This window comes from Cetorhinus maximus, chromosome 22, assembly GCF_964194155.1.
Source record: "Cetorhinus maximus chromosome 22, sCetMax3.hap1.1, whole genome shotgun sequence".
NCBI lineage: Eukaryota > Metazoa > Chordata > Chondrichthyes > Lamniformes > Cetorhinidae > Cetorhinus > Cetorhinus maximus.
In genome coordinates this window covers 55,685,576-55,699,438 of record NC_135900.1, presented here as the reverse complement: position 1 = coordinate 55,699,438, position 13,863 = coordinate 55,685,576, and the positions used below count along the sequence as shown (strand labels likewise).

General features: G+C 40.8%; 1 protein-coding gene across 2 annotated transcripts in view; it reads left to right on the top strand.

The window, feature by feature from the left end:
- scube1 (signal peptide, CUB domain, EGF-like 1) overlaps window positions 1-13,501 on the top strand; it is a 370,427-nt gene extending 356,926 nt beyond the window's left edge. For both annotated transcript variants that reach the window (XM_078568359.1, XM_078568358.1), the window contains 4 exons: window positions 6,704-6,901; window positions 8,613-8,765; window positions 13,087-13,166; window positions 13,282-13,501. In XM_078568359.1, the coding sequence (XP_078424485.1) occupies window positions 6,704-6,901; window positions 8,613-8,765; window positions 13,087-13,166; window positions 13,282-13,434 (584 nt within the window). In that variant the 3' untranslated portion in view covers window positions 13,435-13,501. The remainder of the gene's footprint in view (window positions 1-6,703; window positions 6,902-8,612; window positions 8,766-13,086; window positions 13,167-13,281) is intronic.
- Window positions 13,502-13,863: the final 362 nt, after the last annotated feature.

Genomic DNA, 13,863 nt, shown 5'->3' with positions numbered 1-13,863 from the left:
ACTTGACATATCATGTAGTTGTTGAATTATCGGAAACTTGAAAAAGTAGTCTGTCACTAGTAGAAAATCATCACCATGGATACAAAATAGCTCTATAGCAATTCTGATCCACAGGTGTGATGGAATTTCATGAGGTGTCAGTGGCTTATTGTGCTGGTTCAGCTGGTGTGTCTGATATGCCTCACACGTCCTCACAGTCTTCTCTATATCACTGCTGGTCCCTGACCAATATGCGTACTTTTCTTTTGCCAGACGTCGAGTGTGTTCAATGCTCATGTGAGCCTGGTGTAGCTGTGCCAGAACATCTGGTCAGATGACTTAAGTATTAGAACCTGTCTATCATTGAATATTAAGCCTCTGGATATTCCTAATTCATCTCAGTAGGCCCAAAATGGTCTCAAGATTTCCTGGAATTCTTGTAGTACATCAGACCAGCCTTCGATTATGGTTTTCCATAGCGCCTGGAGCACTAGATCTTTGGATATCACTTCTAGCAATTGCTGACAGTTGTGTTGCCAAAAACACATGAAATCGACTTGTAAACACATCTTCGACATCTGTACCTAGTGAATCAACTTGCAGATCCAATGAAATATCCACAATCTTTGTTAGATTCGGTCACCTTCTCAAGGTGTGTGAAGTAATCATCAAGTTGCCTGGCTTGTAGCGAACATCACAAACTGTGTCCTTGAATTTTAATCGCCAATCATTGCAACCTAGGCAGTGCACATGCCAATAGTTTTCGCTATATCATTTTAAGGGGTTTGGGGTCTGTTTCCACGATGAATCTCTTTCCAAACAGATAGTATGAAATTATGTTAAACCAAATATTATAGCTAGCGCCTCCTGCTCTATATTTGAATAATTTGCTCTTTTTAAAAATTCATTTATGGGATGTGAGTGTTGCTAGCTAGGCCAGCATTTATTTCCCATCCCTAATTCCCCCTGAGAAGGTGATGGTGAGCTGACTTATTGAACTGCTGCAGTCCATGTGGTGTAGGTACACCCACAGTGCTGTTAGGAAGAGAGTTCCAGCATTTTGACCCAGCGACAGTGAAGGAACGGCAATATATTTCCAAGTCAGGATGGTGAGTGGCTTGGAGGGGAAATTCCCGGTATTGGTGTTCCCATGCATCTTCTGCCCTTGTCCTTCTAGATGGTAGCAGTTGTGGGTTTGGAAGGTGCTGCCTAAGGAGCCTTGATAAGTTACTGCAGTGCATCTTGTAGATGGTACATGCTGCTGCCACTGCTTGTCAGTGGTAGAAGGAGTGAATGTTTGTGAAAGGTATGCCAATCAAGCGGGCTGCTTTTTCCTGGATTGTGTCAAGCTTCTTGAGTGTTGTGGGAGCTGCACTCATCCAGGCAAGTGGAGAGTATTCCATCACACTCCTAACTTGTGCCTTGTGGATGATGGACAAGCTTTGGAGAGTCAGGAGGTGAGTTACTCTCTGCAGGATTCCTAGCTTCTGACCTGCTCTTATAGCCTCAGTATTTATATGGCTAGTCCAGTTCAGTTTCTGGTCAATGGTGACCCCCAGGATGTTGATAATGGGGGATTCAATAATGGTAATGCCATTGAATGTCAAGGGACAATGGTTAGATTCTCTCTTGTTGGAGATGATCATTGCCTGACACTTGTGTGGCGCGAATGTTACTTGCCACTAGTCAGCCCAAGCCTGGATATTGTCCAGGTCTTGCTGCATTTGGACATGGACTGCATCCCATTTGGAGAAGAATTTCACACCAGTGAACTTTGGAGTCAACTCCTGTAACATTGGAATCTTGCGTGGGCATCTTTTCAATGCTTGATTAAGATGTATCTGATCCAGGCACAGCCTAGTTGTCCCTTTGTTCTTATCCAATGCATGTAGTCAAACTGCACCAGTCCATGTGCTGTTGTAGTTTATGGTTAATACTGTCCTGATCCATTTTGTCTAGTTCAGCATTTAATTTTTCTTGGATATGAATGTTGTATTTTCTCGGAGGGTCTGTTGATGCAATTGTAACCTCTTGGTGGGTGCAAGACTGCATCACCTTCTAAACTGCTAATTATATTGAACCAGTCTAGGTATTTAGACTTCAAGTCAGGGACTGATTCAATGCAGTTGTTCTTGATATCTCACATTCCCACTGGTACCTTTGTTGATCCTATGAATAGTAATGAGCTTCAGGTCTCTACATGTTGATAGGCCTACTATAGGTGAACGTTGTGTATCAACGAGATAAAAGCCCTGTGATGACCATGCTGATTGATTGTAGCCACATTTCAATCTTATTGTACCAATGTAGTGAATCACTGATCAATTATATCCAGGTAACTTAGCTGAAGTTGGTTGTACCATTGCCTTCCAGTGTTGGAGGTACATATCCTTCAGTATCTTGAGGGGAAGGATATTGATGCTCAGCCATTGTCAATTTTGGCCCTCAATGTGTGATTTCCAATCTCCCTAGGACCTAACAATATTAATGGTTGCAAATGCTTCCAGTGGTGTGATTGCATCTATGGACTTTGTAATGATTACAATATGGAACACTTGCTCGCTCTCCTTTGTGGGAACTTGGTCATTTTGTTTTTCCATTCTGTCTGCTTTGTTGGTAACTTTGTTATGTGCTCACTGGCATGCTCTCTGTTGCTGCCAGTGTGCTGCATATGTTGTCTACTTGGTTGTGGCAGTCCATGACTTCTTGCCACACCTTCTGAACTGGGTTTCTTACATTGACGTGCTTAATGCCCTTTAATACCGCATGACTTACAGTGATGCTGGTATGCTGGACAACTTCTTGGTGCATGGAGTCCACATCTTTCACACAGCTTGTTTGGTTTCACCATCTTGGCCACTTTGCCAATAGTTGAAGCCACACCTGGTGCTAGCATTCTCTGTCGGCCTGTAGCTTTGCATTAATGCTCACCTTTTAATAAAGATCTGGCTTTTCTAGGAGTTTCTTTTGAAAAGTTACAATGGGGGTTGACATTGCCAGCTCTGTAACTCTTTCAGATAACTCAGTTTCAGAAAAGTCACAGTCCCTGTCTTTGTTCCTGCAGCAACTGACAAATTGGTTGATTGACTGTCTCGTCACTTTATGACACATTCCAACCGATGTATCCTGAAATTGATGTTTACGTGTAGGTGGTCTTCTAGTGGATCATATTTTCTTAGGGTCTTTTTGATCAGCTTCAGCTAAGCCTGAGGTATTCAGCCTATGAAGCCCTTCGTTTCTGATAGCTATCTTAATTTTGACTGTTTACCCGGTTCTAATACAGCCAAATCGAGGAAGCACTATTCTATTCTTCAAACAAAAGTTTGAATTCAGAATATCCGCTGCTTTCCAATTCGTACACAAGATTTTACCGGCAGCTTGCTGACATTCCTGGGATTTTCTATAACTTCTTAGGTTGGAAGAAGCTTGCCTGCTTTCCTCCGAAAGAAGGTTTCAATGTATCATGGATTTGGTTACTTACCTGTCGGGCCCTGTTTCTGGACTCCATGACACTCTGGGTCTGACATGCTGTTGTGCCCCTTCGCACACTTTTTCAGGTCCCTCCCACAAAGCGGTGTTTTGAACAGCGCCATCACACCCCAAATAGCTGTAATGGCTGCAATGACTTTTTGCAGCCTTTTTTAAAGCCTGCCTTTGAATCGACATGTACTGACCCAATCCAAATCGACTAATCCTGCCCCAGTGATCCAGTGGCCCCTTTATACAATTGTTCACTGCTCCCAATGGAGTACCTCCTGCATCTTGTGCTTCATCTCTTGGAGCTCTGTTGGCAGCTTTTGATTCCCTCGTAGGCTGTTGGTGTAGTTCCAGGTTCAATCTGATGCTCTCCCGATGCTTGCTGATTCTTTGAGGTTCCCAACTTCAAAAAGCTGTGGGTTTTCTTTTTTAAACTCGACGTGCTGCCATTGTGCTCCACGTAACTATCTTCAAACATGTAGCATCTTAAAACGTCTTCAAAGTTACAACAATGCTGTGTCTGGAGCTTTACTTCTTGAAAATCTTTGAATTTCCAAATGTTGCTATTATGTGGTGTGCCTTAAAAGTTCAAAATCTTAAGACTCTGATCAGCTGTAACCATGTTGTGTTTCCTTCTATCCTTCAACTCACCGATCACCCAGTAGGATTGGTAAACTATGTTGTGAATTCAAAGATTACAGTGGTATATACATGTTGTTGGACAGCTCTTACTAGTACATGTTGCTTGGTCAACTAACACATTCCTACCACTGTCACATGACAGATGCCATCGTATCCTGTCTGATGATTATGGATATATCCACTTAGACATATTACAACATAATATGTTGTAATTATGTTTGTAATTATGGAAATATATTTTCTTTCAAACGACTTCAGGGTGTCCTTTATGGCACAGCACTGTTGCAACTTTGAAGATGTTTTAAGATGCTACATGTTTGAAGATAGTTATATGAAGCACAATGGCAGCATGTCGAGTTTAAAAAAGAAAACCCACAGCTTTTTGAAGTTGGGAACCTCAAAGAAACAGCAAGCATCGGGAGAGCATCAGATTGAATCTGGAACTACACCAACAGTTTACACAGCTCCCAGGTCATTCAGAGAGTAAATGGTCTAGTGTGTTACTGAGCCATACAGGTAAGAAATCTCCCAGGTTCAGTCCCTACTCTGCTCTGCTGATCTGTGCTGGGTAGCAGGTAGGCTGTTAAAATTGGCACCAGCCCATATAGGTTGAAAGGGTTAGTTTTAAAGAAACACAGGACACCTCCTCCTGAACATTAATTAATGGTCCCTGTTGGAAGGTATGTAAGTGGATATTGGGTTACTCTAAGTTAGGATCATCTGGAATACTTTATATAACAAATAACTGACTGAAATTTACTATCTGAAGAAGGACTTGCATTTATAAAGCATTTTATCACATCCATAAGCAATCTCAAAACCCTTCATCAGTTACATTTTGAAGTCCAATCTCGTGTTTTATAGGAAAATGTGGCACTCAATATACATACATCAAGGCTCCATAACTAATAAAGATATCAATGACCAATTAGTCCAATTGTGATGGCAATGATGATTGAAGGTGAATTTCTTGCTCCATGGCAGTCGCATGAGATTGTTTCTATCCACTTGAATAGATTGATAACGGAGGGGTTTTAGTTATCTAGAGGGACTGGAGAAGCTGGGCAGACAGAGACTTGGTTATAAATGCTACTCGGGAAAGCCCACATCTAAAATTCACTCCATGTCAGTCCAGATTATGAGCTCAGACTCTAGGAGTAGAAATGAAATGATAACATTTTGACTCTGAAAGGGTAGTGCTAGCGACTAAGCCAAATTAACACAGGGTGGTTCTAGACTCACTAATGAAACATAAGTTGTTTGCATCACCTACTGCAAAGTTATCAGTCTAGCAGTAAGATGTGCTATGTAGTCTAAAACCTGGGTAGGCACAAAAACAAAATACTGTATTTGCTGCAAATCTAAAATTAAAAAACACAGAAAATTCTGGAAATACTCAGCAAGTCAGGCAGCATCCATGGAAAGAGAAACCAATTTAGCCTTTTCAGATCGAGGACCTTTCATCAGTACTGGAAGAAGTTAGGAGATTTAATAGGTTTTAAGTAAATACAGAGGCAGGAAGGGGAAGGGGAGAAAAGAAACAACATGTTTGTGATAAGGTGAAAAGCTGAAGAAATTAAATGACAAGAGGGATAATGGCGCATGTCAAAACAGGATGGTAATGGGGCAAAGAAAGAAACAAAAGATGGGTCCAGATGGATGATGCACCTGCCCTTAGGCCAATTGTGGCCCTTAAGTTGCCAATTAATGGTGTCTTCCCGCCACCACCGGTGGTTTAACTTGGCAGCCTGACTGCGGGCTCATGGGGATTTGGGTGTTGGTCCCTCTCATTTGGGCAGCCTGTGCCCCACAGAAGCACCCACCTACCCACCCACACTTGCTCACCATTACTCCCCCCCACCCCCTCAGCTTCCTGAGCCTGTCCCCTGCCCCTCGCCAGGGCCAGTCAGATTCCGGCCTCCAGCGACATTCCTTGCCCGGGCCTGACTCTCAGCAATGCCCACTGATTCCAGTGGCAAAGCTGGGAAGGAAGAGTTGCTGGCCCTCTGATTGGCAGGCAATTCTTGGGGGTGGGACATCCTGTCTCTGAGGGGTGGAAGCCATGACCTCAAACAACTAATTGCCTGAGCCATGCAAAATTGCATTGTGGCTTCCCGGGCCAGCAAAAGCGGGCTCACCCTCTTCTCTCCAGCCATGGGTGGGGTTACCTGGTTAAATCTTGGCTGCAGGGTCAAGCTCATGGACTGAATGGAGGTGTTCTGCAAAGTGATTACCCAATCTGCACTTGGTCTCTCCAGTGCAGAGGAGACCACATTGTGAGTAGTGAATAAACTAGGCTAACTTGAAAGAGGTACTAGGAAATCTGAAAGGAGTGTTTGGAGCCATGGAAGATCAGAAGGGAAGACGTAAAAGGACAGGTTTTGCATCTCCTGCGATTGCATGGGAAGGTGCTGTATGAGGGGGAGTGGTGTTGGATGTGATTGGGAGAATTAGAGTAATTAGTTGACTGTTAACAATTTTCAAAAGGCGACTAAAGTTTTATTCAAATGTTTGGCACTCAGGATATTTCACTGGGCTGATTTTATTTTATGTATGTAGGAAAAATCAATAGTTCATCTTATTGCCTTGTAACTTTTATATAAAGATCAGCAGTGTGGTGGCGATCTTGGAGACTATACAGGATTCATTGAGTCTCCCAATTATCCTGGAGACTATCCTTCTAATGTGGAGTGTATTTGGAATATAAATCCACCACCAAAGAGAAGAATCCTCATAGTAGTGCCAGAAATCTTCTTACCAATGGAAGATGAATGTGGAGATGTTTTAGTGATGAGAAAGAGCTGTAAGTAATCACATACTCCATTTATTCTTCCTAAAATTTTGTGTCCAAGTTTATATTACTCTATTTTTTAACAATTATATTATACATTGGCCAATGCAATTCATTTTGTTACCCACCACCCCGCCCCCCCACCACCCACCCACCCCCCCACCCCCCACCCCGGCTCCCTTCACAATCCTCTCTTTGTTCTGTCTGCATTGGCTTGTTTCTTTTCATTCCCAGTTTCTGCACCTATTCATGTCTATGTATTCTTCATTCTTTTAGTGCCCATTTTCCTTTCTTACACTAAAATGTCATAAGCCAGAGAAGAAATGAAAAGCAGCACATCATCTTAATAATGAAGAGGAAAGCAATTGTGTTTGGAGATCGTTTCAATTCAGAGTGTTCCCTCCAAATATTTCACAGGGTTTTGTGAGAAGCTGTCCATCCTTTTGAACAGTTTCTAATTGTGAACAGTTTATCATTGTTTACCCTTTCCCATCATATGAAGAGCCAGTTTTTCAGGCTGGATGCATGGCTTGAAATAAGTTTAGCTTATGTTTGCCATTGACTTGTCAGTGAGCTCCTGTGCTCTTCATCGACGTCAATATTCTTCTCCAAAAGCAAAATGCTGTCGAAGCTGGAAATCAGAAATGCAAACAGAAAACACTGGAAATACTCAGCCGGTCAGGTAGCACCTATGGAGAGAGAAACCAACCTGTTCTAATGAAATGTCATTAATCTGAAACATTAAGTCTGCTTCTCTCTGCGCAGAGGCTGCCTGACCTGCTGAGTATTTCCAGTATTTTCTGTTCTGTTTCAACATTCTGCTCATTGCTATACTCTGATCTGCAACAACCATTATAACTTCAACTTAGTATCATGGTTACCATCTTCAGTACTTTGCAAATTTGAATTTTAAAACATTTAAGTTGACAGAAGGTTCTAACCATGATCCTCAACATAAATAAAACTAGGCTATAATTTATGCCTGCAGTCTTTTGCACCGTACACTGTTTAACCCATGTGACTAATTGGTAGGCATGACTCAGGTTGTATGCATTACCATCATGATCATCCTGCATCCCTATTCGGTTACTAAGGTAAAAACTTAAAAAGGTTAACCAAAAGGTTAATGTTCCAACTGTGCTTTCAAACACAAAAAGCAATATAACAAATATTATAATTTAGAAGATTGTAAAGTCAGATTTATTGTAGAAAAGTATTTTCTCAATTTTAAAGTAGGACTTTTTCCATACCCCAGTATGCATTCATAACTCTTATAGTAGCAATTCTGATCAGCAAAGTTCACCCATTAAAGCTCAATTCACTTGTGTGTTACTCTATTTTAAATGGATTCATGCTTGTGTAAAAACAGGAATGTGTAAGAACAGGAATGAAGACAAGGGAGCTAAATACTTATACATGAGCTTCCCTGATCACAATTTCTACTCTTTGATTTCCATCATTATTGAACATTTGCAGCCCTTTCAAAGATTGCTGTGGTTAAAACCATGCTAGTTCACAAGGAGCAATATGGAATAACTTTAATGAATAGACAATCACCAATTGGGAATGCACAATTTAATGATTTACGTCTTTAGTGCACGCCAAGTTGAATTTCGACTCTCAAAGTGATGATGTGCTTGAAATTTTTAAAAATGCATTGAATATAACTAAGACTTTGTAAAGTTCTTACTTTATATTGTATCATTCACTATGTAATTTGCAGCTTCACCAACATCTATCACAACGTACGAAACATGCCAGACCTATGAGCGACCAATAGCATTTACCTCAAGATCTAGGAAACTATGGATTCAATTCAAAGCTAATGAGGGAAACAGTGCCAAAGGATTTCAAGTTCCATATGTGACATATGATGGTAAGGAAACATGGAAATTTTTTCTTCTTGTATTCTTTCATGTGATGTGGACATTGCTGGCATTCCTAATTGCCTTTGAACTGAATGACCTACTAGGCCATTTCAGAGGCAGGTAAGAGGGTCTGTAGGTCTGGAGTCACATGAAGGCCAGACAAGGTAAGGATGGCAGATTTCCTTCCCTGAAGGACATTAGTGAACTCAGATGGGATTTAAAAGAATTGATGATAATTTCATGGTCACCAATACTGAGACTAGCTTTCAATTCCAGATTTTTAAATTAGTTTAATTCAGATTCCACAAGATGCCGTGGTAAGATTTGAACCCATGTCCCCAGATTAATAGTCCAGTGCAGTGACATTACCACTATGTCACCATCTCCCCTAAATATTTAAATATGTCCTACCTTTCTGTACCTGAGGTTAGACCCAGTTCATTTTCTACTTTGACCGGACAAAATCACTTTTTAAACTATTAATTTTAAATGCATTTTCCAAATTTTGCACCATTCTTCAAACAATGAGGGAAAGCAACAATCTGATGCAGGGCCTCTTTGGTAACTATTGAGGATACATCAGAATAACTTTTGATAGTAATTATTTGCCTTTCTTGAAGAATGCATATTGATTCATCCCTAAGATTAAGTACTAGGGTCAAACTCAAGTCATGTCAATTTAATGAATGGGCAATACGTTGCACCACCACATTGCAACAATTTCTGTAAATATTACTACATAAGAATAAACATGTAGTTCATTAAAATGATGGAATCAAGATAGTGCTCCACACTATTCCATCTAAGGCTTATCTCTGCAGCGCTATTGCAGGCAGTGCACTCCACCCACTCGACCATCATATCAACTTCATGCATGGAAAAAAATCTCCAATGCCTCCAACCTGAGATTGGTGGTGTCTAATGATATTTGAACACTGGGCCTCTGATATTGGGCACCCTAAGGCTTCTCAGCCGAGGATAGTCATTTCTGCACCTTCCAGCAGTTTCTATCTATTTTGACCCTTGGACAGAAAAGGCTGCCTCAAACTTTGCCAATTACCACAACCTTTCCGGCCTGACTGCCTATTTTCTTTTATTCATTCGCACGATGAGGGCTTCGCTGGCTGGGCCAGCATTTATTGCTCATTCCTAATTGCCCTTCAGAAGGTGGTGGTGAGCTGCCGCCTTGAACTGCTGCAGCCCCTGTGGTGTAGGTACACCCAAAATGCTGTTAGGGAGGGAGTTCCAGGATTTTGACCCAGCAACAGTGAAGGAACGGCGATATATTCCCAAGTCAGGATGGTGAGTGACTTGGAGGGATACTTCCAGGTGGTAGTGTTCCCATGTGTCTGCTGCTCATGTCCTTCTAGATGGTAGAGGTCGTGGGTTTGGAAAGTGCTGTTTAAGTAGCCTTGGTGAATTCCTGCAGTGCATCTTGTAGATGGTACACACTGCTGCTACTGCAGGTCGGTGGTGGAGGGAGTGAATGTTTGTGGGTGTGGTGCCAATCAAGTGGGCAGCTTTGCCCTGGACGGTGTGAAACTTCTTGAGTGTTGTGGGAGCTGCACTCATTCAGGCAACTGGGGAGTATTCCATTGGTGCAAACTCAGGGCTTTTGCTGGTTCTCCTTTTTATGTTTGCATTTCTTTACCAGGCTTTTCCTTTGGAAGGAGAAAACACTGTCATAGGCATGTGAGTGGCATAGATACTTTCCTCAGTGAGTGCATGCATCTGCATTGCCTCTTTAAAGCATGTGTTCTTGAAACATGGTGGTGCTTGAGTGTTTGCACAGATCACCTTTGCATGAGTGAGCTCCCTAACATCCAGGATACTCCTGGGAAAGAGTATTAAAAGTAAGATGCAAGAAGGTGCTGTGAATGGATTGGCATGTATTGGCAAAAGTGCCTTGACTGACTTTGGTCACCATTGCAAGATCATTGAAGCTCTTCCTAGACTGTGTGGCAGATCCTGGCCTGGTAGAGGTTACGCTGACTGTCTCACCTCCTTTTATATTGTATCATAGTGTTTGCCCCTAATCTCCAACAGTTTTGCCTTTTCTGGCCCTCACTACTGTCAACGCTGCTCCACAGATGTAACCAGAGGTATGGGGATCCTTCTAGCTGCTGAATCCTTTGGGCTGATGCTCGCTCGCTCTCTCTCTCTCTCTCTCTCCCTCTCTCTCTTGGTCCAAAAACATGTGTCCCTTTAAATAGCTGCAGCATTGACCCTCCCTCCCTCATTGTGATTGTATATCTAGCACATTGTCATTGGTCCAAACCCACAAACTCCACAGGAGGACATACCAGCAGATTAGCAATGGAGTTATGTGTGGGCACTACTCCTGCCCAACACTAACACGCCAATCAGAGAAAAATCTAGCTCAGTGTCAAAGATTGGCAGCATGAAGGGAGTGGGTCGTGCTGTGAATTACACTGGACTTTCGCCTCTGCTGCCTGCTTTGAAATCCAGCCTAGAATAATGGGATGAAAGTTTTCTCTGTCTGTTGGCTATAAGTTGAAATGATTGTGTCAGCCTCTATCCTGTTCCCAGTAGCGAAATACGCTTATAGCAAATAACTAATTTGACCGCTCATGGACAATATCACTCCGATAGGTACGTGCAATTGAAAAAATGTCATATTGGGAGGCGCTGTTTTCAGTTTGAAGTTGGAGCACACAGCTGGGGTAGAGTAGAGGCACTTTAGCTTTGCCTGTATCTCATTTGCCTGAAATAGAAAGTGAAAAGGGCAAAAAACAATTAAAGGAGGAAAAAAGAACAAGCATCAGAGGTTGCAGTGAACTGAAATGCATATTTTTTTCTTTTTATAATCTGTGATTAAGTTCAATCCTTGATTCTGGCATCTCTAACTGAAAATTCAATACAACCATTTTTTGAGCTTGAGTCCTCAAAGAAATTAGGAGAGGCACTTATATCTTTTAACATCATTACTGATTGGTACTTGGGAACAGATGAAATACTTAGAACTTCTGAACCAAAGATATGTTTCTGCTTTCAGATGGAGCTTGAAACTGTTTTTGCCTAGAAAAAAAAAGTTAAAATGCAACTGTATAGACTGCAATAAGATTGTGTTACTTTATATAAATGGCTGTGGCCATAGACTTACAGTAAGAGATCCACACAGTTGTGTTAATACTACCAGTCTTATCATTGTAAACCATTGTAAATGTAATCTATACCTCTACCTATTTTACTTTAACTACCTGATCTTCTCTCTGTATTTATTTATGTTTTCTATTAGACCTCTAAAAGTAGGCGCATAAAGGATTTTGTTTGTTTAATCATTTTCATAATAAACCACAAGGATTGTTTAAAAAATACTAAAATCATGTGTTCTTATTAGAGATTGGAGGACTGGTGGACAGTATATAAAACTATTGTATTAAGGACTGCCAGGAAACACCCATAAATGAACTGCCTTGACATCAGATTTTAAATAGCTTATGAAACTCTTGAGTGTTTGAGGGAAGCTGAGAACTGAAAGCAGCTGATAAATTATAACTAATTGCCCAGTTTTAATAGCAATGTTAGATACATGAAATAGGACATAGTCTTACAAAACAACATTCAAGCTGGAAGGTAACTATGATCACATGACTAGTACCTTTTTTTTTATTCATGGGATGTGGGCATTGCTGGCTGGCCAGTGTTTATTGCCCATTCCTAATTGCCCTTGTTCAGAGGGCATTTAAGAGTCAACCATATTGCTGTGGGTCTGGAGTCAACATATAGGCCAGACCAGGTAAGGACAACAGGTTTCCTTCCCATTAGTGAACCAGATGGGTTTTTACAACAACCATTCATCGTTAATGGTCATCATTCCGGATTTTTATTGAATTTAAATTCCATCATTTGGCAGGGTGCAATTCAAACCCGGGTCCCCAGGGCATTAAATTGGGTCTCTGGATTACTAGTCCAGTGACAACATCACTACGCCATCACCTCCCAACCTACTCTGATTATTTTTACCTTCAATGGATATGTGGTTTATACTTCCCATACGATAGTTACAATCTAATTTGTGTTGGGCAGAGAAAGGGTCCAGTGTCTTGCTGAGCCATGCAGACCAATATGATCCTTCCTTGTCCATTCACTGTCTCCAGTGAGTTAGCTGATGTCAGGCAGCTAGCTACAAAGCAATATTGAATAAAAGCCTGAGCAATAAAGATATTACCAATGCAATATTATGGTTCTTTAAAAAATTGGTATAGTTTATTTCTTAATTATTTATGCTTGTAAATAATTATTGAAAAAAAAATGTATCCAAATTAAAGTGGGTTATTGCTATTTAATCCTTCTTTTCTTGACCAGAGGACTACCAGCAGTTAATAGAAGATATTGTTAGAGATGGGCGCTTGTATGCTTCAGAGAATCACCAAGAAATTCTTAAAGTAAGTTTGCCATTAAGAAGAAAAATTGATATTTGTTTTTATGGTGTGCTGGAGAAATTTGTTATTGATTCTAATGAGAATGTGGTTTTCTTAATTGTGTCTTTTTTTAATATAGGACAAGAAATTGATCAAAGCTCTCTTTGATGTATTGGCACATCCTCAAAATTACTTCAAGTATACAGCACAAGAGTCAAAAGAAATGTTTCCCAGATCATTCATAAAGTTGCTGCGGTCCAAAGTGTCCAGATTCTTAAGGCCGTACAAGTAGTTTTGCTGCTGGAGATGTTACATGTTGTTCTATTGCATTCTGAATAAAGAGACAACCTTTCCTTCAACACTGGTGTCACACTTTCTCCTCAAAAGTTCTGTTTAATAGTCTTCAGTTTTTACTTTAAATATTCTTTACATTCTTGCTTAGTGAAGAACCTATCCTAAAACGATATAATGTTGTACAAGCAGTTATCCTGCTCAGAGTTGATAATATTCCTTTAAAAGCAGAAAGAATTTAGGAAGCCTTGCGTGCATTCAACTTTGGCTGTAAATCTGTGCACTACAGATTGCTTTCTGTCTTTTGTTATATGTTCAAAGAACAGTTGATTCTAATAGAAAATTATCTCTATTAAAAATATTTTCAATTTTATCCTCTTCTACAGGAAAGAAGGTTAGATCCCGTGGAACAAAAACATTCTTTCAGTAT